Source organism: Leptosomus discolor, chromosome 2 (assembly GCF_034619465.1).
Source record: "Leptosomus discolor isolate bLepDis1 chromosome 2, bLepDis1.hap2, whole genome shotgun sequence".
NCBI classification, from domain to species: Eukaryota; Metazoa; Chordata; class Aves; order Leptosomiformes; family Leptosomidae; genus Leptosomus; species Leptosomus discolor.
In genome coordinates this window covers 5,413,663-5,434,288 of record NC_141392.1, presented here as the reverse complement: position 1 = coordinate 5,434,288, position 20,626 = coordinate 5,413,663, and the positions used below count along the sequence as shown (strand labels likewise).

At 41.1% G+C, this 20,626-nt stretch overlaps 1 protein-coding gene across 1 annotated transcript in view; it reads right to left on the bottom strand.

Annotated features, from left to right (window-relative positions):
* PLB1 (phospholipase B1) overlaps window positions 1–20,626 on the bottom strand; it is an 81,253-nt gene that overhangs the window by 47,254 nt on the left and 13,373 nt on the right. Inside the window, exons 11-22 of the mRNA XM_009952684.2 lie at window positions 20,278–20,360; window positions 17,550–17,628; window positions 16,786–16,890; window positions 15,159–15,248; window positions 8,110–8,178; window positions 7,210–7,290; window positions 5,672–5,738; window positions 4,887–4,945; window positions 3,737–3,810; window positions 2,304–2,347; window positions 1,354–1,462; window positions 339–390 (exon numbers count right to left, since the gene is read on the bottom strand). Coding sequence (XP_009950986.2) covers window positions 339–390; window positions 1,354–1,462; window positions 2,304–2,347; window positions 3,737–3,810; window positions 4,887–4,945; window positions 5,672–5,738; window positions 7,210–7,290; window positions 8,110–8,178; window positions 15,159–15,248; window positions 16,786–16,890; window positions 17,550–17,628; window positions 20,278–20,360 — 912 coding nt within the window. The remainder of the gene's footprint in view (window positions 1–338; window positions 391–1,353; window positions 1,463–2,303; window positions 2,348–3,736; window positions 3,811–4,886; window positions 4,946–5,671; window positions 5,739–7,209; window positions 7,291–8,109; window positions 8,179–15,158; window positions 15,249–16,785; window positions 16,891–17,549; window positions 17,629–20,277; window positions 20,361–20,626) is intronic.

Here is a 20,626-nt window from a genome sequence, read left to right as displayed (position 1 = left end):
AGAAAAAAAAAAAAACAAAAACCAAAAAATCTGTCATCTTACAGAGTGAGAGGTGGGGAGGGCAAGTAACAGCACTGAATTTACCTGCCACTTGTGGTAAAAACGATAAGATTACACTTATCTGGGTTTGATAGTAACTATCACATGCTGGTACAAATTCGTTTAAGACAAAGCTATAGATTGTTTTGTACTGACTCACACTCTGCACTGGGGAATATTACATGGTACACTGCTGTACTCATAGCTTTAATGTTTGGCGTCTGCTGCTGGTCTGTTAGAAACTAATGATGCCACATAACTTCATCTTTCTAACGATATTAATGACATATCAAACTCACAGTATCGTTCTTCATTCGGTCCACCAACCTTCTAACCTGTGCAGGAACATCCCTAAAAACAACAGAAAAATGAAATCATAAAAGTAAAGAAATAAAAATTAAAAAGGAATCCTGCATAGACAGCGAGGCAAAGAGGAAAGCTGATGAATGGACACCCCTCACATAATGGCTAAAAAACATGTGGGAAAGTCCAGTTTTCATTGAATGAGAGGTATGATACCTAAAAAAGGGTAGGTTTTGAAACAGTGATGGTAAAAACAGTGGGAAAACAATTAGCATTCCAGCTGAAACCAGGACAGCATCCAACAGGCACTTGACCACTTTGCAAACGCCGCGTAGCTACGCTTTTACGAAACATACAGAAAATGCACTGTGCTGCCACAAAATAAATGCACTTTCCTCCTTCCCGGCATCAAACAGATGCTATTGATCTACATATCACTGAAGCATCCTTCCATGTATCACTGTTACTACATGGCCCCAAGCCACTGATGCGTGTCTCATGAGAAGGGTTCTGAAGGGAAAAAGATATGATGTGAATTCCACTGAAGACCGAGCACAGTGGTCTCTAGATAATTCCCAGCTCTACCATGGACTGACCATAAGCAATTCACCAGTTTCACTGTCTCAGTTTCTCTACACCAACTCTCGGGTCCTATTGACAAAAGGGGTTGAATATAGCTCCTATAAAATGGGGATATTTTTCCTCTGCCTCACAATAGGAACGTGAAGCTTTCTGAGTAGTGCTTGTAAAGTGCTTTGTACTTCTTGGTTGAAAATGCCAGAGAAAGCATTGTTTTTGCTGCTAATTTATTTGACATAGATTAGAAACATTGCAAAGCCCCCATCATGTTCTTTGGCCTTCATGCTAGAGATGAGCTAAAGAAACGTATTTGAAATTACCTGTCAGCCTTATTTCACTCCTGCCAAAGTCCAGGGTTTGGGCCTTTTTTAGCTAGAACTGAGCTTTAAAGAAAAATCAACTTTATTAAAATTAAAAGAGGTTTTCTCTTACTCTGCAAGAGCCCCTGCCACAGCTTGGTTGAGTGCAGCATTATCTGTAGTCTCCCTTCCAGTGCCAATGGAATACCCTATCAGGGATGGGTTGAACTCACGAAGAATATCTGCAGAAAAAGACAGCATCTGAAAATGTTGCTTACTTCAGCAGGTAACAAATGAGGTTATAAAGATTAGAACTTAGTGAAAGGCCATTACAAAGATTTAAGAGATACCTATCAAAAAATTAACCTTTAAGTATAATAAACATGGAGATTTGTCATAGAACTATTTCCTTGCCTTCGAGATTGCTGAATTCCATGAATTCAGATATCTCATGACCCAACGTGACCATCTTGGCTAGCAACACCATTTTTCCTGGTAAGGGAGGCTGAGTAACCCTGTGCTCAGTCAGGAGACTCCTATGCCATCATACTCATAACTGCAGATGGGTTGGAATCAAATCCTTCAGCCTTATTTCCCTCAGACTTATTAACCCCAAAGACCTAAGATCTAGATTCACTTCTAGATCTTCGGTTACAAACCAGCCTTCCAAGCACCCTAGATCTAAAATGTCCTGACCTCTAAAAAGAATGTAAAATATGATCCTGTAACATAAGCTCCTGCCTAAAACAGCTTTCCCATACAGTCAAAATAGTTTCTTTAGGCTATGATCTAAGATCTTTCATTCATCTATCCCCAACAGATTTTGGACAGAACTGTAACCCACAGAAGAACATTGAAACAACCAAACCCCTAGGAATTACAAAATACACAGTTAAGTCATGCACAGCAAATTACAGCCTGGTTGTTATGCAACTTTTACTCAGCACTGGACATGGAATACAAAGGGATTGGTTCTGTCATGCTACAAACTGTAAATCTTTCTTCACGTATATTTTTATAACAACAGCCGTTTTAATAAACAGCTCCAGATATTTATCAAATTTAACGGAAAAAGGCACTTACTTGCTAGTGTTGTGACAGTGCTTATGTTTTCATTTCCTCCAATACTGTTAAAAAGAAAGAGAAAAATATTCCAAGATGTGATGGACTGGCTAAAGCAGCCGACTAAGTAACAGAGCTCCCCCTGATGGGTTTTCTACACACGTACACAGCACATTCTCTGGTGGTTGTACTAAGTCAAAGCAAGCTCTTTGCGAGCATACCAACGGGGTCACCAAATCTGAGACAGACATAATCATAACAGTCGTATTAAAAGCCCTGTACACTAGCTGCCCTTTCAATTCTCTCACGTGTTTCGGCATATGTTCAAACCTAGCTGAAAGAAATGAAAATTTTTAAAAGTCGACATCTTTGCTATTGTTGTCCCTATTAAAATATTTATTACTTCCATTTTTAGTGAACAAATCCTTTGTATCCATAACAACAAGTTCTAAAAGCATGTATTTCAGAGTTATAAGGATACTCAATACCTTTCACCCCCCCCCCCCCCCCCCCCCCTTCACTCAACTAGAAGACTACTAGTAGACTGGTAAAATTCACCATATGTCTGTGTGATCTTTACTCTCCTTCATGCTGTAGAAAATGCTAGTATACTTCTTCCTCCCAAGCGTCAGTAGATTATTATTAAAGATCAAAATATAAAAAGGTGCACTTAGAACACCTCTAGAGTATCCCTTTAATTTGGAATAGAGTATTTTGAAGTGCTTTAGTACCTGTTTAAACTTCTTACAGAGCTGCAGTGGCTCGGATGGGTAAGAAATGATGACTAGAATATCAGCCTGATGGGTTTGGTGTTAAATCATACAGTTGCAGAACAACAAGTGAACATGATTGCCTTTCTTCAGAGTGTCTTTTTGACCTGTCTAAGAAAATGCTGCATATATAAAAGTCTGTACTAACTTATAATCGATAAACTGTTCTACATGATGTAAAAAAATACTGGGAAAAGGTCAAGGAAATAGATACTGTGTATGAAGCAGCAGCAGCAAAAAAGATCCTGTTCTGACTTTTCATAGACCACTGATTTTAAATGAGAGAAATGGATGATGTGGGCCACAGGGGGGAAGAGCGGACAGGATACAGAAAGAGCATGGACAGAAATGCAGAATGCTTAAGTGGTGCAATGGCACTGGGATCTAGAGGTTCTATTTGCAACAGCTACAACCATGAGAGGACAAACGGACCGTCTTAACAAGGACCCCGTTTCATCTCTGTATCCAGGCCTGTTCCAGCCATGCCACATCATGCTCTAGATAGACACTAGTTTGAATGTTTTATTTATCACGAGTAAAAGTACAGCCGTGGGCCTCCATGCGAAATGTAAAGTCAAGTTCACTCTCAACAAGCCTCCTTTCCTTACAAAAAAACAACTATACATATCAAATCCCAAGAAAATGAGTTACCTCCCATTGTGGGGGAGAATTACTGGGACTCACCTCCAAGAAACACCTCGGTATTGAGTCAGGACATCCAGAACATCATTGGGATTGGATGCTGCCCCATTACCTGCCTGGAAGCAGAAAAGGAGTTCACCTTCAGAAAATAAGACTTGCTACAGTAACTAGTCTTCTGGCTGATCCTAGTGAAAATAATTAAAGAGGATGTTAATGAAGCAAGCTACATCATCTTCCCAAGATCATCTTCATCTCAAGAGGATCAAGGACTGGGGGTATTTTAACTCTGCTCCGGTGAATTACCTTCTTCTATCAACTTCTTGATTAGATCAAGTGGGGAAAAATTGGTTGAGAATGTTCAAAATATTCATATAATTCTAAATTTACATAAGGAATAAATAAGATAGCAATGGTCCTGAATGAATAATTTATTCTAATGTTCCTCGCATTAAAAACTGGCACAGTGATTTTGTTTTCCCTCCCCCAGTTTCCCCAGGAAAGGAGACTACAAGGATTTAATGCGGTAATTAGCACAGAACACATAAGAAACACAAAGTATGATATGAGCGGTGAAGTAGTCGTCACTGATTGGCTGACTGGAGAACCACAGCCAGTCTAGGGGTAATGAGTTTACATAGTTCCAGAAATAGTGTTAAAAAAAATTCTCAAGATAAGTAACTCTTGACTCACCTGATTATCTATCACAATTTTACTCAAATATTTAGTTAGTACAAATGGACGTGGCTTTACAGCCTTTGGTATTATCTCAGAGATATATATATATATATATGATATCATATATACACACACAATTAGCTGCAGAATTTGTTCTTTCTATTTAAGCTGCTTACTAATAGCTCTAAAGGCCAATATCTTGGGAGCTGTCTAAAATCTATAAAGAAAAGCAATTGTTGCAAGTCCACTCTAGCCAGCTCGTTTTGCTGCTGTGCAATCTAATCTTGCAGCTCTTCCTTGCGTGGGACTCTCGTGGACCTTAAGTAGGAACTGTGCACTCTGATTAGACTCATGATCTGACTACCAGTTGGTCAAGGTGGTGTATGGAAAAGAAAGTATGAAAAATATATTTGGCTCAATAGGACATAACTGTATGTATTCTATTTGGGTTAAAAAAATTCAGAAATGCTTTTTCATCGCTTGCTTTAACAATGGTTATCCAGTGATCATTACGTACTGTGAGTGAGTCTCCCAGGGCAGCAATCACCCGAATATCTGCCGGCTTCAAATTATGTACTAAAAAATAAAAAATAAAGGTAAAGGAAAAAAGAAAGAAAGAAAACTTCAGATTGTGATGGTTATCAGAAATTTTCCTTAGAATAAGCATAAATCATTGCAAAGACAGTATTTTAATATTCATGACAGCATCAGTTCAGGATGACAGACACTGACAGGCATTAAATCAGAAATTATTCTTGGTGCTACAGCTGAGCATTAGCTACAGTGACAAGGGAGGCAGTAAGACTTCAGTCTTGCATCTGTGCTTATTCAGATCCCTTTCAACCAGTGGAAATGACTGAAAAGCAGGCACTACTTTGGTGCCAGCCCAGGGTGGAAATTTTGGAACCATCACAGCTTCTGAGGGAAGACAAAACCCACAGGGTGACAGGATTCCACATGGCTTTTTGCACCCCAGGCTGCACTGACAAGAGCCCCTGCTCCATACACACACAGTTTTACCTCCCCTGCATCTGAAGTACCTGAATGCCTCCTGTCTTTTCCACTGTCACTTCTGTGTTTGTACATGGAAGGTGCAGTTACACAAGCTTTCACCGTCCTCGAGGGAGCACTTGCATATTGCTATACAACTGCTTATGTTATTCCAAAATGAATCATAAAAGCCACAGTCAATAGAGCGCACTGCTTCAAGGAAAAGTGTGCCTTTGCTAACTGAACCCGGTTCCCATTCCCCTTTTGTTGTGAAATGAAGTAGCTCTACCACAAAATTGCATAGGACTGTACCTGAAACTGGAACTGTATCAGAGGCATCTCTGTCAAAACAGGGAATATTTGTTCCATAACTCCTCTGCTGCAGAGACAGACAGGGCAAGACGTCACACCTCAGACTCGCTATACTCCAGGCACGTTAAACCACTTAGGTCTCAGAGCATTAGACTAATGAATTTCCCACGTACTTTGTGTACATCTACCCAGCTCAGCCTGTCCTCAGGCCGTGCCTACAACTGCCCTTCGAAGGCAGACACAAGCTCAGTCTGCCTGGAAGTCGCACGGCCATATTAGCGCAGCACAGCTTTTGCCTACCAGCGGGGCCAGTTCTTTCACACCCTGTGCCGTGCGGTGTTCAGCTCTGCAACATGCTGTGCACCCATACTCTGAGCCAGGTGAGCTTGCAGCTTTGAGTGAGAAACTGTTTGAACACGACTGCAATGTCCCAGCACGAAACTGCACCTTTGTCACAAGCCGTGAGCCTGCCTTCTCTACGTGCAGCCTGGGATTTGCCCTCCTGGCTCTTTTGGGTTGCAGCCTGCTGATGGAAACACGCCCAAGGTCTACTGTTAATGAAGGCTGACTGTCAGTATACCAGAGCAGACCATTGCACCAGACCCAAGGACATGTGTTTGCTCCAAATCTCTCTACAGAACTCCTAAAGCAAGCTAAGAAAAAGATACTTGTGTCTTGTCCCATTGCTCCATTTCATTTTTTTATTTTTATTTTATTTAAAAAAAGAACACCACAAACATAACACAATGTTGCTTCTTGCCTCCTACACCATAGCTACTACCAAAAATCAGAGTAGTAGGTATCATTGCCGCATGCAGAGGTCTATACGCTCTGAGTAATTAACAGAACAGATGGCATTGTATTAAAATGAGAGGAGAAATGTGTATTCCTATTCCAATGACATACAGGCCATTTTGAGTGTAGTTGTGGTCTAAACACTGTGTTCTGGGGCATGAAAATGAGCCTTATCACCTCTGTAGCTACCTGGGAGCACCGAGTTCTGCTCAGAATCAGAGTAGCACAACTAACAAAAAAAAAAAAAGCACGGCTGTTTATCTCCACACATTTAATCTGCAACTATCTCACAAAAAAAAAAAAGAAAAACGAAAAATCCATTATTCTTCAGTTTTACTATGGTGCAAATGAGATAAAATCAGACCCACATAGTGATGTCATGGTGATCTGATCTAGTTTCCTCTATAGTAGGACTAAATGGCCCCATTTTCATTATCTTCTTATCCCATGGAAATTAACATTGTTATACAGATGTTTTAAAAAGGTTCTTAATAGTGAAGGCAAGACTAATTTTAGTCTGGCTGAACACACCTACCTTAAATCTCAATCTATGAAATCCACTAAGGAGAAAAATGTGCTATTAAGCATATGATTATTTAGTCACGCATGGAAATAAAGAGCTGGAGCTTTGTATTTCATTTTCCCAGGTAGCATTGTTTAATTAGGCTTCAACGCACTCTCCCCCACCTGCCCCACTCCCTGGAATACACTCAGTCCACGTGATGCAAACAGTCCTACTATACCTGAGATGTTTCTTTGGTGTTTGGTGTCTTCAGGGAAGATGAGTAGTTACTATTTCTGTATGTGAACAAATATGGGTTTTCCTGCAGAGTGAAGAGAGTACGTTCACCAACAACAGCAGAAACACCATCACCTGATTTTAAGTCTTCTGGCTAGATTTTCCAAGAGAAGAAAATCTTCACAGTATTAATTTTTGAATGAACGTTGCACTAGTGAAGTAAACCAGGTTAGACCTGAAAATTAAGCCCTAGTATGCTCTAGGCATAGCACCACCTCTTGCCTTAAACCTGACATCAAACAAAACACATAATTCAATTTCTTTGATGTTTTAATTGCTATTCAGTGAAGCGTTTGAATGTCAGTAATATTTTATCACTATCAAATTATTGAAGTTGGAGCTTAAATGCAAAAACATTCAAGAACCTGTTCTTTGAACCTGAGATGCTCAGACCCTGAAGATACTACTGGGCTACTGACAGCTCCAGGGACAAAAATATTTAAACCTGGCAGCAGGCAGAGCCAAGTCACAGAAAAGCTAAATTATATGAAATACATGGATTCCATTTCATTGCTGATGCAGATTTGAATACTGACAATGCATCCCTGATATCCGTGGTTAATAAATTCAGATCAGTTAGTTATATTTTCAATTTAAAAAAAAAATCTGACACGGTAAGACAATTTAACTCAATTTTGTCAAATGTTCTTGTTTTCAGAGTTTCATCTTGATGAAACAAAGAGTATGTATAAACGAACTTTAAAAACTCTAAACTTTTTAACCACGCAACATCTTGGGCAAGCGCACTTTCCTAAGAACTTCAGAAAAAGACAATAGTATTTGAAAATTTGGAAATTCTGCGAAGAGTAAATAAAATCTCACAGTAATAAAGAAACCTTTTTACCTGAGATGGACACTGGACCTCAAGTATTTTTGTGACACCGTAAGGCTGCTTCTGTCCCACTGGCTCCATCTAGAAAGGGAGAGAACAGAGTCATTGAACACGTGCTTTGTGGGGGAGGGAAGGGAGAGCAGCGGCACCTTAAAGGCTCTAGTGCCTGGAGTTTTCCATCAGGTCCATCCATAATTTAAAAACTTGTTTTGCATATGATAAATATTTATCCATGTATAGCATACCACATGTATGCCTACAAAAGCAAGGAACTGGAAACAAGGCCTCTCACATGATCAGACTGTCATCCCATCATCATTAAACCAACCATCCACACACTAACTCTGCTCTTGGGAATGCTGACACCGTTTTTCCCACAAGGCACTGATCTCATACCACAAGATTCAACTGCTCGCAATCAAGTCTCTCTTTATCAGCTCAACCACAGTGACTGCAGACGTGCTCTGGAAGAGCATAGCTTAAACCATCCTTATGATTAGTTTTCCTCCTTTATGGTACATGGTTTAAACTTCACTGTAATCTGCAAGCCAGTTTTATTTCCCAGCTGGGCTGAGTATGAGAAAGCAAAGGGTAGGTTGCCACAGCTCAGCTGCCAGGTAACCATTCCTTGCAACAGTCTGTCCATTCTCCCAGGCCTCATCCACCCCTTTTTTTGTCTTCTCCCAGGCTGGGAAGCTATGCTCACAAACACTTGAGAAAGACACGCTTGGGAGTTTGCAGTTTATAGAACTCATGTAAAAGTACAAAGAAACACACAGGCTTTTGTGGGAGAGGAAAAGCAACTTTGAGTAGATTGAAACTTTGATGTAAAAATGGTCGTACTGAAACTCCTTGGAAAACGCAGTTTTGACTCAGATTATACAGAAGGCTTGGGTAAGCCCACATCATTTTACCTCTGAAGCAGAAAGTACAAAATCCCCAATATAAATGGAAAACTAAAAATCTCTCTTGTGGTAGTTTGTTCATGTTGCATTAACTTCTTTCCTTCCATCTTATGAACACTACCTTTATGTACTCCCCCTGCTTCATATTCATTTTGCAGGAAAGTAAGAAACAAAGAATATAACACGTTAAGGTCACATACCAGTCCTCTGGTGGCTGTGCAACTAAAAGCTTGCTAATTTATCCCACCTTCCAGAACTGTTTCCTTATCTACATTGTCATACACGCTGGACAACATCAAGAGGTGCACGCCAACTCTGCATAGAGCCTCGATAACATTTATATTTGTTGTCCTCCTTCTAACGAGATGGAGAGGGGGTTGTTGTTAATGAAAAACTCAATACTGACAGCACAAAGTGGTAAACGCCATAAAAAAATCACTTCACCCGTTCAGGCACCTTGCTGGGTGTTAATTAAATTGCAATCAAACCCAAAGGAGCTGGCTGCTGGTTTAGACTCCTCAGTGAATATCTGCTCAGCTTGCACCAGCAGCTGCCAGAAGCAGCGGACTACAAAAGAAACACGATTGAAGGGACTGGAAAATATAACAATAACAGGCTTGACATCACCAATTCATTCTGGGCAGGAGTGTTGTATTCTATTTTGGTTGTTCCACCAATGAAAATAATAGGGGAAAAAAAAAAAAAAATCAGGGAAATAGAGGAGCTTACAGAGTTGATAGTCTTTGAAAGAAACATTTGAAGGAACAGAGTCTGTGCTTTTTGAGAGAGGTAGGAATAAAAGGAATGTCCCTGAAACATGCAAAATAATGAAGCTCATTGAAAAGATACATTGGGAGCTGGTACTTTCCCAACCTCCTAGGACAAAACAAAGTAGCTACTTAATGACATTCTCGAAAGAAAATATTCTTCTTCCAGCCCAGAATCATCCCACAGAACACAGGACAGCAGTGGTACTTCTTGGCTAGGAATGAATTTCAAACAAGTATTGGACACTTGTATGTTGTTGGGAGTTGGATGATGACAACAAATTCCTGCAGGAGGCAAGTCATTCCAGACAGCTCAGAGACCCTGCTCTCCCAGCAAAGACTGGCAGCTCCCATGCAGCATTGCCGCAAGGTCCTGGTCAGGAAATTTGGCACCAAGTCTGCATTGTGGTCAGCCAAAACCTCCCCTGAGTTCTAGCACATCTCTTGTGCAGGCCGGTTAGCATGTGGGTCTGCTCTGCTGCTGCAGCAGTTTCTAAGTCAGTGTAAATCCCTGAACCTGCGGTGGTGTTCCCATTTGGGTTCTTGCCTGGTTTCAGTCTCTCTCTTGGTTGCAGGATAGGTCTTTTATGGTCTTTGCTGTTGCACAAAAGAATGCCAAACACATATATATACACTAAAAACAAAGGAAAGAGCTTCTTGTCGAAATTCTTTACATACATGAAAGGACCTTTGCCCCTAGGTATATTTCCAGAGACAAAATTGTAGGCATTTGCCAAAATTAATCAATCAGGCTCTCTGTGGTGAACATCAAAGCTGTCCAGGTAAACAACCAACCTTTCTCAGCTTTTCCTAGCTACCCAATGTCATTTAGCTGACTGTTTTCTGATGTGCTTACTGTACGAATCTCATTGCTCCTAGATCACTAGAAATGTTTTGGTAAAATATCCAGCCATGCCTAGGACAAGTCCTTAGCACCTGCTAGCTCAGCTTCTTCTTAGCCAGACTGAAGTGCAGCAGTGCTGCCATTTCCCACTACTTTTTCAAGGTTTTGCCCTTTGGCCAATAAGCAGGTAATTGTTCCAAGAAAGAGGCTGGCACCAAGGCTCAAAACAGGGCAAGGGCAGCTTGGCAGGCAACAGGAGCGGGGAAATTCTCTGAACGCAGTTCTTGGGCACCTCCTCATTCTGCTGTGTTTGCTTGTCACTGATGATCTTGATTTCAAGTCAGTTCCCAATACTGCATTGTGGATTGGTTTAGTTTTATTTTAAAAGCAGTCAGCATAAATCATTAGCTGGACCTCCCCGTGACCTTTACTAGGTCAGGACATCTGCCAGTGCTTTTTATGCTGAATACTCTTTCATATCATCTGCTTTTAGATGATATGATGGCAGAAAACTATCACAGGCAGACAAGGAACCTACCCAGAGAGATGGCTTTCTGATGATTGCTAGCAATTCTGATGATTGCTATGCAAATTCTGCTAAGCCAAAGAGGAGGCAGGAAAAGAGAGGGGGAAAGGAGTTGTGAAGGGAGTAGTACCATTCCTGTAGTGTCCCTTCAAACTAGTAGCAAGATGTGGTTTTGCCACATTTTGCTTTTCCTCCAGATCACCTAAGCTGTCCCTTGCTAGAGGAACCACCTCACGCTGAGGAAAAACACTGAAATAAAACAAAGTTGATATTTGTCTCCTTTGTGAAAATTCTCTGGTTCTGGTGGCTCCCCAGTATGCTCACTGCCTGAGCCTGGGTAACTGGCCCTAATGCAGTTTTTCACCCCTGCTGTTTCCACAAAATGCTCCTAGCAGTTCAAGTGACAAGAATAGACTCACACACCAAAGAATGGGATGTTCAAGGACAGAGCCCAGGAGGCCAAATAAAGTCTCTGCAGAAAAGGGGTAGGCAATGCAAAAATGAAGCAGGGGGAGAAAGGAAGGCTCTTCTGCTGGCAGAAGCTGCAAATAAAAAAATATCATCTGAAAGGACAGAATTTGTTGCAAGCTAAGCGTAGGAATTTGAGAGGGCAGGAAAGAAAAATCAGTGCTGAGTTGACTGCGTACGTCTGCATGAGTTACTAAACTTCAGAAGATAAATACTGGCCCTTTTCCCTTCTACAAAGCCTGGATTTGGAGGAGACAATATACCTGTTTCAGACCGGGGATGATACTGTCAGAGGTCCTTGTAAAGAATATTCAAGATGCCTAGTATTTGATTCTGCATAAATTGAAATCTAAAAAGCTGGACAATAAGAAGGCAAAGGAGAAGAAGAAGAAAAAGAAGGAGAAGAAGAAGCGAGAAAAGAGCTATAGTCTAGACTTGGGGAAAAAAAATGAAAGCAGAGCCCGTTAGAAGCACATGAACTCTGCTAATTGCAGAGTCTGATAGAAGAAAAGGACATTACTCAAAGCTGGAGGTCCGTTTCCCACGGATTACCCTAGAAAACATTAGTTCAGGCTGATCTGTTGCCACATTTAGATGGATCTCAGAACCTGACAAATTTGGTTCGGTTGGTTCCAAGTGATTTCTGTTGGAGAGGCACAAAATGGGCTGGCAAACTGGTGGCGCTGTTGTCTCTCTCCAGTCAGAAGCATTCATTTTCTGCACTAGCTGAAAACATATTCAGCATTTCATTTCAAAAATTTGCTGGTGGAAAAGCCATGCTAAGCAGATGCAAAGGGCCACTTTTCACAGCAAATTGGATATTCGTACTTTGTATGGCTTGCTCCCAATTAGCTTCAATATTTATAATGGTTACTATCTGAGAAGGATATGCCACTGCTTTCTAGTATCTTAACAGATCATGTTTAGGTGATGGTACTTGTGTGATCTAGGTAAATACCTCGAACACTGATGGGGACACTGAGACACAGACAGTTAAAGTAACCTTCTCCATTTCTTTACAGAGAACTGCCAGAAATGGAGAGAATGTTTAATTCACACTTCAGGAGTCTGACTTTCAATGTTTGCTTTGCTCATTCAACTAGTGAAACTAATTGCCTAGTGGGACATGTATCTTATCGTGGCATCTATTTTATGATAGAACTGAGGTAGAAACTTTGACATCGTCATGAGGAATGTCACAGATAACAGCAAAGGAGATAACTGGATGGAGCATGATTATTCCAAGGTTAGAACTTCAATAGCTGATCAAATTTTAACTCTTTGGTTCCTACTAACTAAAGTCCTACTATAACTAAAAGATAACATCAGCGACACAGACAGTGGGATCAAGTGCACCCTCAGCAAATTTGCTGATGACACCAATCTGAGTGATGTGGCTGACACATTTGAGGGACAGGATGCTGTCCAGAGGGACATGGATAAGCTTGAGAAGTGGGCCTGTGTGAACTTCATGAGGTTCAACAAGGCCAATTGCAAGGTCCTGCACCTGGGTCAGGGCAACCCCACGTATCAATACAGGCTGGGGGATGAAGGGATTGAGAGCAGCCCTGCCAAGAAGGACTTGGGGCTGCTGGTGGACACAAAGCTGGCCAGCAGGTCAAGGGAGGTGATTCTCCCGCTCTACCCTGCTCTGCTGAGACCCCATTCGGAGTACTGCATGCAGCTTTGGGGCTCCCAGCATAAGAAAGACACAGACCTATTGGAGAAAGTCCAGGGAGGAGGGCCACAAAGATGATCAGAGGGATGGTGGACCTCTCCTATGAGGAAAGGCTGAGAGAGTGAGGCTTTTTCAGCCTGGAGAAGACTCAGGGGAGTCCTTATCAAGGCCTTTCAGTACTTAAAGGGGGCATTACAGGAAAGATTGGGGCAATCCTTTTGTCAGGGGCTGTTGCAATAGGACAAGGAGTAGTGGTTTTAAACTTAAGGAGGGTAGATTTAGACTAGATATAATGAAGAAGTTTTTTACAGTGAGAGTGGTGAAACACTGATTTCCCAGGTTGCCCAGAGAGGTGGTAGATGCCCCATCCCTGAAAACATTCAAGGTCAGGTTGGACGGGGCTCTGAGCAACCTGGTCTAGCTAAAGATGTCTCTGCTCACTGCAGGGGGGGTGGACTAGATGAGCTTTAAATGTCCCTTCCAGCCCAAACTGTTCTACAATTCTATGATCTTTTATTAAAGTGACTGTGTGATTTTTCTAACTATATCGTCTGGCTGAATAAAAGCCTCTTCCTGTAAATCCCGCTTCTTTAAATGGTCAGGGCTACAACAGCATTACAACTGCCAGAGTTAACATAAAAGGAAACAAGAACATGCCAATCTGCATGGATTTCTTTTTTATGTGGTTTACTAAAAGGCAGTTGCAGTGCAGACTTTTTCCTTCATGCTTAGGATAATCTGAACAGACACAGGAATAGTAGGTGCTTTCAAATTAAAGTCTTAGTAACATGTGGACTGTGAAACAAGCAGGAAAAAAAAGTCTTTTATCTTTAGTCTATCTTAATCGGCCATTGCCTATTCTTTTTAATTTAAAAAAATTGTATGTTTTATAAGAAGGTTATTAGAAAAAAAAAAAAAAGGCAGAAAATGTTGAAAGTTTCTAAGTCAGAAGGAATGTTAAAATCAGCATCTTATCCAAAACCACTGATATCAGGGCATATCCAAACATAATATGCACTGAGCAGTAACATCCTACTTTGCTCTGGTGAGTCCAAAACCACATGTCTACTTTTTTGTCTCGTTCATATCGAAAAGCAACTCCCATTTCTTCACTTGCCCCCATCATCAATTTTAAAATGCAAACCCCTCCAGCTGTACACGCATCCGCTCAGACACAAATGCTGTGCGTCAGCAGCTCAAGTCTGCAGAAGGAAAGCCTCCTACAGAATTGGTCATCGTGTTCAAGGTCGAGTGGGTTGTTTCTTTGAGACACCCTCTCCCACCCATTAGAAAGAATTATTTGTTGGCTTTCCTCAGCTGGGTAGGACATCCAGCTCTTGAGGAAGTAACAGAAGCTCCTCAAGGCTGTCTATCACCTTTCTTACTATGAGCAACAGCAGCAGAAGGATGATGGTTAAGGAGAAGACAACATTATGAGACTCATTAGTAAAGAGGGGGGATGGATATAGAACAGAGAAGACAGAAGAATATAAGTGCTATAATCTCAGGTTAGGACAAGCCTCAGTTGTCACTGTGCTGAGCTGTCCCAGGTGAGACAAGCAAAAGAAAGGTCTGTCACGGCTCATATACTCCCTGATACTTCCCAAAGGGCTACTTTGGAAACTTTTTAGAAAAGCTCTTGGTAGTAAGTAGCAGACACAGAACAGCAAAAGATTTGTCTTGGGAGTGCAGTGCATTTAGCATTATTTGAGAGCAGTCTCTCTGCACAGCTAAGGATAGCAGTCATCGGATGTTTCTTTCATATATTCTTCCTTTCCCTGCCTCCTTGCTACTCAAAACCTGGCTAGCGTGGAGTTGCTACCAGGCATCTGTACTAAGTCCAGTAAGCAACAGTGTCTGTGGTATTGCTCACCATGTTGTTCCAGAGGCCCACAGCCATGAAAGTATAATCTTCCAGAGTTTCCACTTCTGTCTTTGATGTGGTAATGAAACCATCCCTGCCCTGAAAAAGAGGATTTTGAGCATGAGAAAACACTTAAGAGTATAGAAAGATAAGATGCTTGGCCACAAAAGGTCTCAATCTATAAAATAATATTCATATCCACGAGAATATCAATCTCTGGTACTCTCATTAAGCCATGTGTGGCTGATCTCAGTTACTGCTGGTGTGTCAAGACAGAACAGACACTGTTGTGATTGCTGTACCTACTGCTGTAAGGCAGTGGTGAAAGGACCACACATCAACAGGACAAGAAGACCAAAGCAACAGCAAAGCTTGATCACAGCAATGACATACAAGAGATCAGCGAGACACACAGATGTGATCACATGAATGATTTGGAATAAATGACACTTTCTTTAGCTAACACATGCATTAAAAAGCGGAAACATGCAGAATTTGTCTCAAGAGATCATGTTTATTTTTAAACAAAAGTAACTGTTGGAAGAGTTTGGAAGGTTACACATGGTGGCTGCCATGGTATACCACAAACCAGAAGAAATAAAGAATCCACCTATAACATGAAACGGCATTTAAGGCAATAACAGAGCAATTTACTAAGGGAAAAAGTAATGCCATGGAAGTTAAAAGTCTGCCATTTGCATATGGACCAGCCACCAACAAAACAAGCCTGGCATAAGACAACCCAGCAGCAAAGGAAGATTTTGCAACACAGCAGACTGCAACCTTCCTGGAAGACAAACTCCTTCTGATTTGTTTCTGATACTGAGCTGAGGGGAGCAACAGAATTATCACAAATTCAAGGAGCTGTTGTGATGCCTTGGACCAGACTATGACCCACTACCAACCTGTTTTACAAATAACCACCTAATGTTACGTGTTGGATTTTGATACCTTGCTCTGAGTAAACCATTATCTAGGAAGTAGTATTTTTCCCTGTCCATTGCCAGGTCTCAGACAACCTTGACCTTTAGACTTCCCTTTAAAGATCACTTATGGCAAAACCATGCCTGACATTCCAGGAAACCCTATCTATATTCATTCCCTGCTGGCTGTATCAGATACAAAATCTGGACAATATTCATTCCCAGGTTCCCAGACTGTATTAATCTCAGTGCAGGAAGTAGTTCTACTTTCCAGCACAGTTTACAAAATGTTTGCCTTTCCCCCCCCTGCCCCCTACACATTTTTAAGTATTTCTCGTTACCCACTTTTTGCCTTTGTTGTCAAACACACATGAGCATAATCAGAGATGAATACGCTGATGACTACAAAGATGTGGAAAAATTAGCAGTGCTGACAATTCCAGACACTCATGACCTGATCTACAGAGGTGCCGTGACTTGATTTCTCCAGGACCATTGCACGCAAAAATCACAGGATCTCTGACTAATGCTGTTTGAAGCAAGCTCCACTCCCAGGACCTCTGTGTCTGATCCTGAGGTGTGTTCTGCATGAGCCTGGCTGCCCTCGCCTTCTAGCATTACACACAGCCTAGACAGGAAAGAGCCAGCTGGACATTGCACCCAATCTCAGCAGATACAATCCAAAAAGAATGGAGCAACTCGACTTTACTCACTGGTTTGAGCAGCAGATTTCTTTCTTGGAGAGAAGGCTGAAGAACAACAGTGAAGTCATCCTTTTGATCAAACCTCTCAGACTCCAGCAGTTTTTCCCAAGCATCCTGAATAGACAATCATTTAATCAGATAAGAATTATCAGGTAGGGAGTGTAATACATGTACAATTCCATCAGGGTTTAAAGTGAACTAAGATTATCCCCATTCCTAATAAACCACAATAATAAAATTCTGTAATCCAGAACAAAGACTGTAATTTAATGAAATCTTCTTATGCAATAATTGGAAACTCCTTGTAGCTATGAGAAAGCTACACTGATTTACCATCATTTTCTTTGAAAGAGCAGCAAGCTTAGCAAGGCAATGAAATGTCATGTTTGTTGCTTCCCTGTCATTTTTAAAAGGAGTTCCAGCACAACTGTCTTTGCTTAACAGAAAGTTTCCCTCTTCTAAATCATGTGGCAGGTTACTGGCCAGGATGGATCATTTCTCTGATAGGATGTGACAAATTCTAGGTTGCCAAAAGCTATATAGTCATTAAAAACTTCAGGAGATACCAAGATCACTCAGGTATAGAGAGAACTTATCTCCAATGTTCCTAATGTAAGAAATGGGGTCAGTATTGCTGTGGACACATGGTAAAAAGGCTGTTACTCAAGTTCCTCACTGCTATTCCTCCCTTAACTCCTCACTTTGGTCCAATCTAGAAAATGAATAGATGCATCTAGCAATACAAGAGCTAAACAACACAAACTATACCATACCTGATAAGTCCACCTCAACAGGTTATCATCTAACGTGGAGCGTTCACCCACACAATTGCACTGATTCCTGCCTGGATTGCTGCAGAAAAGAATGAAAAATATGGAATATATTATGAACTTTTGATAGGCAGATAGCATAAACTCTTTTAAGCCATTGACAAGAATATATTGAAGTCTAGTTGTTGCATATATTGAGAAAGCTACATGGAACATCCTAATTTTTGATAGAAACATAGAATGATATATATTTTTCATGTCCAGAGCTTTGGATTGGTTCTTGATTTGAAAGTCTATTCAGATGATGAATATGCCAGACTTGGATTAGCACAGGGTCTCAAAAGCTAGCAGTGTGCTTAGGCTTAAAATAGTGGCTGCACCAGTTTTCAAATGTTGCCCTCTCTATAGTCACATAGGAAATTGAACCCACTCAAAATACTTCCCTAGGAACTCTTGCCTTAGCATTTGGCAACAAGATCTGCATCTAGAAATGTGGATGCAAGCTCAATGCTGCAAAAGCTTGTATATGCTAAAGGATGACCAGGCACTGTCAGGCAACTAACCAATCTCAGCCAAAGTTCTGACCTGCAGGGTGAGATGTGCAGACTGCATATTTCTGCAGCTAGTTGAAGAACTCAGACCTACCAAGGCTGTAGATAGCAATGACATAAGATACGTTTAAGATTAGTCTGATTCCAGCAAAGATATATGCAGTTGAAAATGCCTGGGTGGACTGGAACCAGAGAAACTTCTGTGGGGTTTGCAGATGTAAGCAAATCTTAACAAAGCAGGTGTAAGTCTGATCTGTCAGGATCAGACTCTCTCCTTTTCACAGAACTCTAACTAAACCTACAAAATGGGACTTTTCTGTTAAAGCGCTTTCATCACCACTGGTGAGTGAAAGAAGTATGAACTCAGGACTAGAATCTTGCTCAAGCCTAACAGAAGAACCTCATAAAATACATGAAGAGAGCAACATGCCTAAAAATGGGGTTCACACACTACTTTTAGTGCAGACAACACCTCTAGTTAGTAAGAAACTAATAAAGGAAGGAACTTTAAATCCCTGTTATGTCCCAAACTTCAGGGCCTAAAGTTAGGTACTGACATGGCACTGGGAGTATCAGCCAACAATCTCCTCTTAGACACTTGAAATTTCAACATTTGATACGGGCTTATATTTTTCTCTTAAAGAACAGTTCAAAATGAGGACTTTGTAGCCAAATGCCAAAGCCCTTATCTGGGAGACAATCTGGGCCTGAGGCTGAGATGAACCCAGAAGTTTACCAAACAGTAAAGTACATGGCTTGCAAACCGGTGGAACTGTTCAACCAGATAAACACAGCTACAGGGACATGCTGACAATGAGTTGAAAAGGAAATACAAAAATTCCTCAGAGGAAAAAAAAAACAGATCTATTTAATTTTATTTTTTAAGGTCTTCAATATATGGCAAGGCCTATATTCCTAAATCCATCTTTTCCACCTCTTATCTACCTGTCCACATTTCCCCCTTACTGCCTGTACAGGAGAAATAAGCTATAATGCTCCATGTAGTCAGTTTTGACAAGGAAAGCTTCTCTTCTGCTTACATGTGTTGTTAAGCACGTGGCTACGCAGCAGTCAGACCCCTTCTTTGACTGATGGAATGTCCTCTGGGTTGTATACATGCAAAACTTGTGAAACACTTCAGGGTGACTGTACTAGTACATATGTTGTCTTATGCCACGGGCACAGGAAAAAATTGCTGTGGAGTAAGATGGAGTGTAATCTCATCAGCTGTAAACTACTCCATCATAACTGCCTATGTGCACACTCCTACTCTATACTAAATTGGGACATAAGCCACTCACACTTTTGTTAGAAGGTACTGAGAAAGGGAGGTGGATTAAAGCATCTAGGCATAGAGTTACCAGAGGGAACTGACAGGTTGGATGTTCTCCATCCTACCATACCCTAAGCCTGAGTAGTAGCTTTCACACATAGCCTAACAATGTGCTTTAAGACCAGTTATTCCTTTTGTGAACATCTATACCTAGAAACTTAAACATTTAAAGAGACTTCAGAGTTTTTGATTCAAGAGCTGCAGGGCAGAAGCAGCACTGACTAAAGAGCTGGGGGTAGGTGGACTGTGCAGTCTTGTGACCATAATCACAGTACTGGCTGGGATGGAGTTAGCTTTCTTCATAGCAGTCCATATGGTGCTGTGTTTTGCATTTATGGTAAAAACTGTTGATAACACACCAATGCTTTGGCTCTTGCTGAACAGTGCTTGTACAGCATCAAGGCTTTCTCTTTTTTCCCCCCACTCTGACCAAATATTTAAACATATAGAATCATAGAACAGTTTGGATTGGAAGGGACCTTAAAGGTTATCCAGTCCAGTTCCCCTGGCGTTGGCTGGGACACCTTCCACTAGACCAGGTTGCTCAAAGCCTCATCCAACCTGGCCTTGAACACTTCCAGGGAGGGGGCATCAACAACTTCTTTGGGCATATGCCATCCAACTTGGTGGGATTAAAAGCACCTACCTTTCCTGGTAAAAATATGCTTTGTAGAGAGAGTTTGTCAGAAACAAAGCGGAGACCTAAATAATTGGCATACTTTTGTATTAAGAGGAGAAAAGCTGTTCAAAAGTCTCTACCTCAGTTATGAAGTCAATGCATATACATAGCTATGTGTCTGAACACTAGTGGGAGACAGTGTCAAGAATTTAAAGGAACCTCTGTTACCTGATGTTATTGTAATCTTGGCATGCAAGAGAGGAAGTTGTGAGCTCAGTGGAATCCACCAGATTTACAAAGGCCTTGGGAACCTGCAGTAATAAAGTAAAAATTAATCGTATTATATTTGCAATTTAAGATCAGCAAGTAGCGATAACGGTAAATTATATCTACAGCTTCACATGTGTTACCTCTGGCCTGGGATCCTGCCTGCATAAAATCAGTGATCTAAGTCTTTGCCAGTTCTGTCCTGACCCCTACTCCTATGCCTGCCATCTGGAATAACATTGATCATCATTCACAAATTAGTTGTGACCATGGGTTCTTGACTGAGACCCAGCAATTCATTTTACATAAC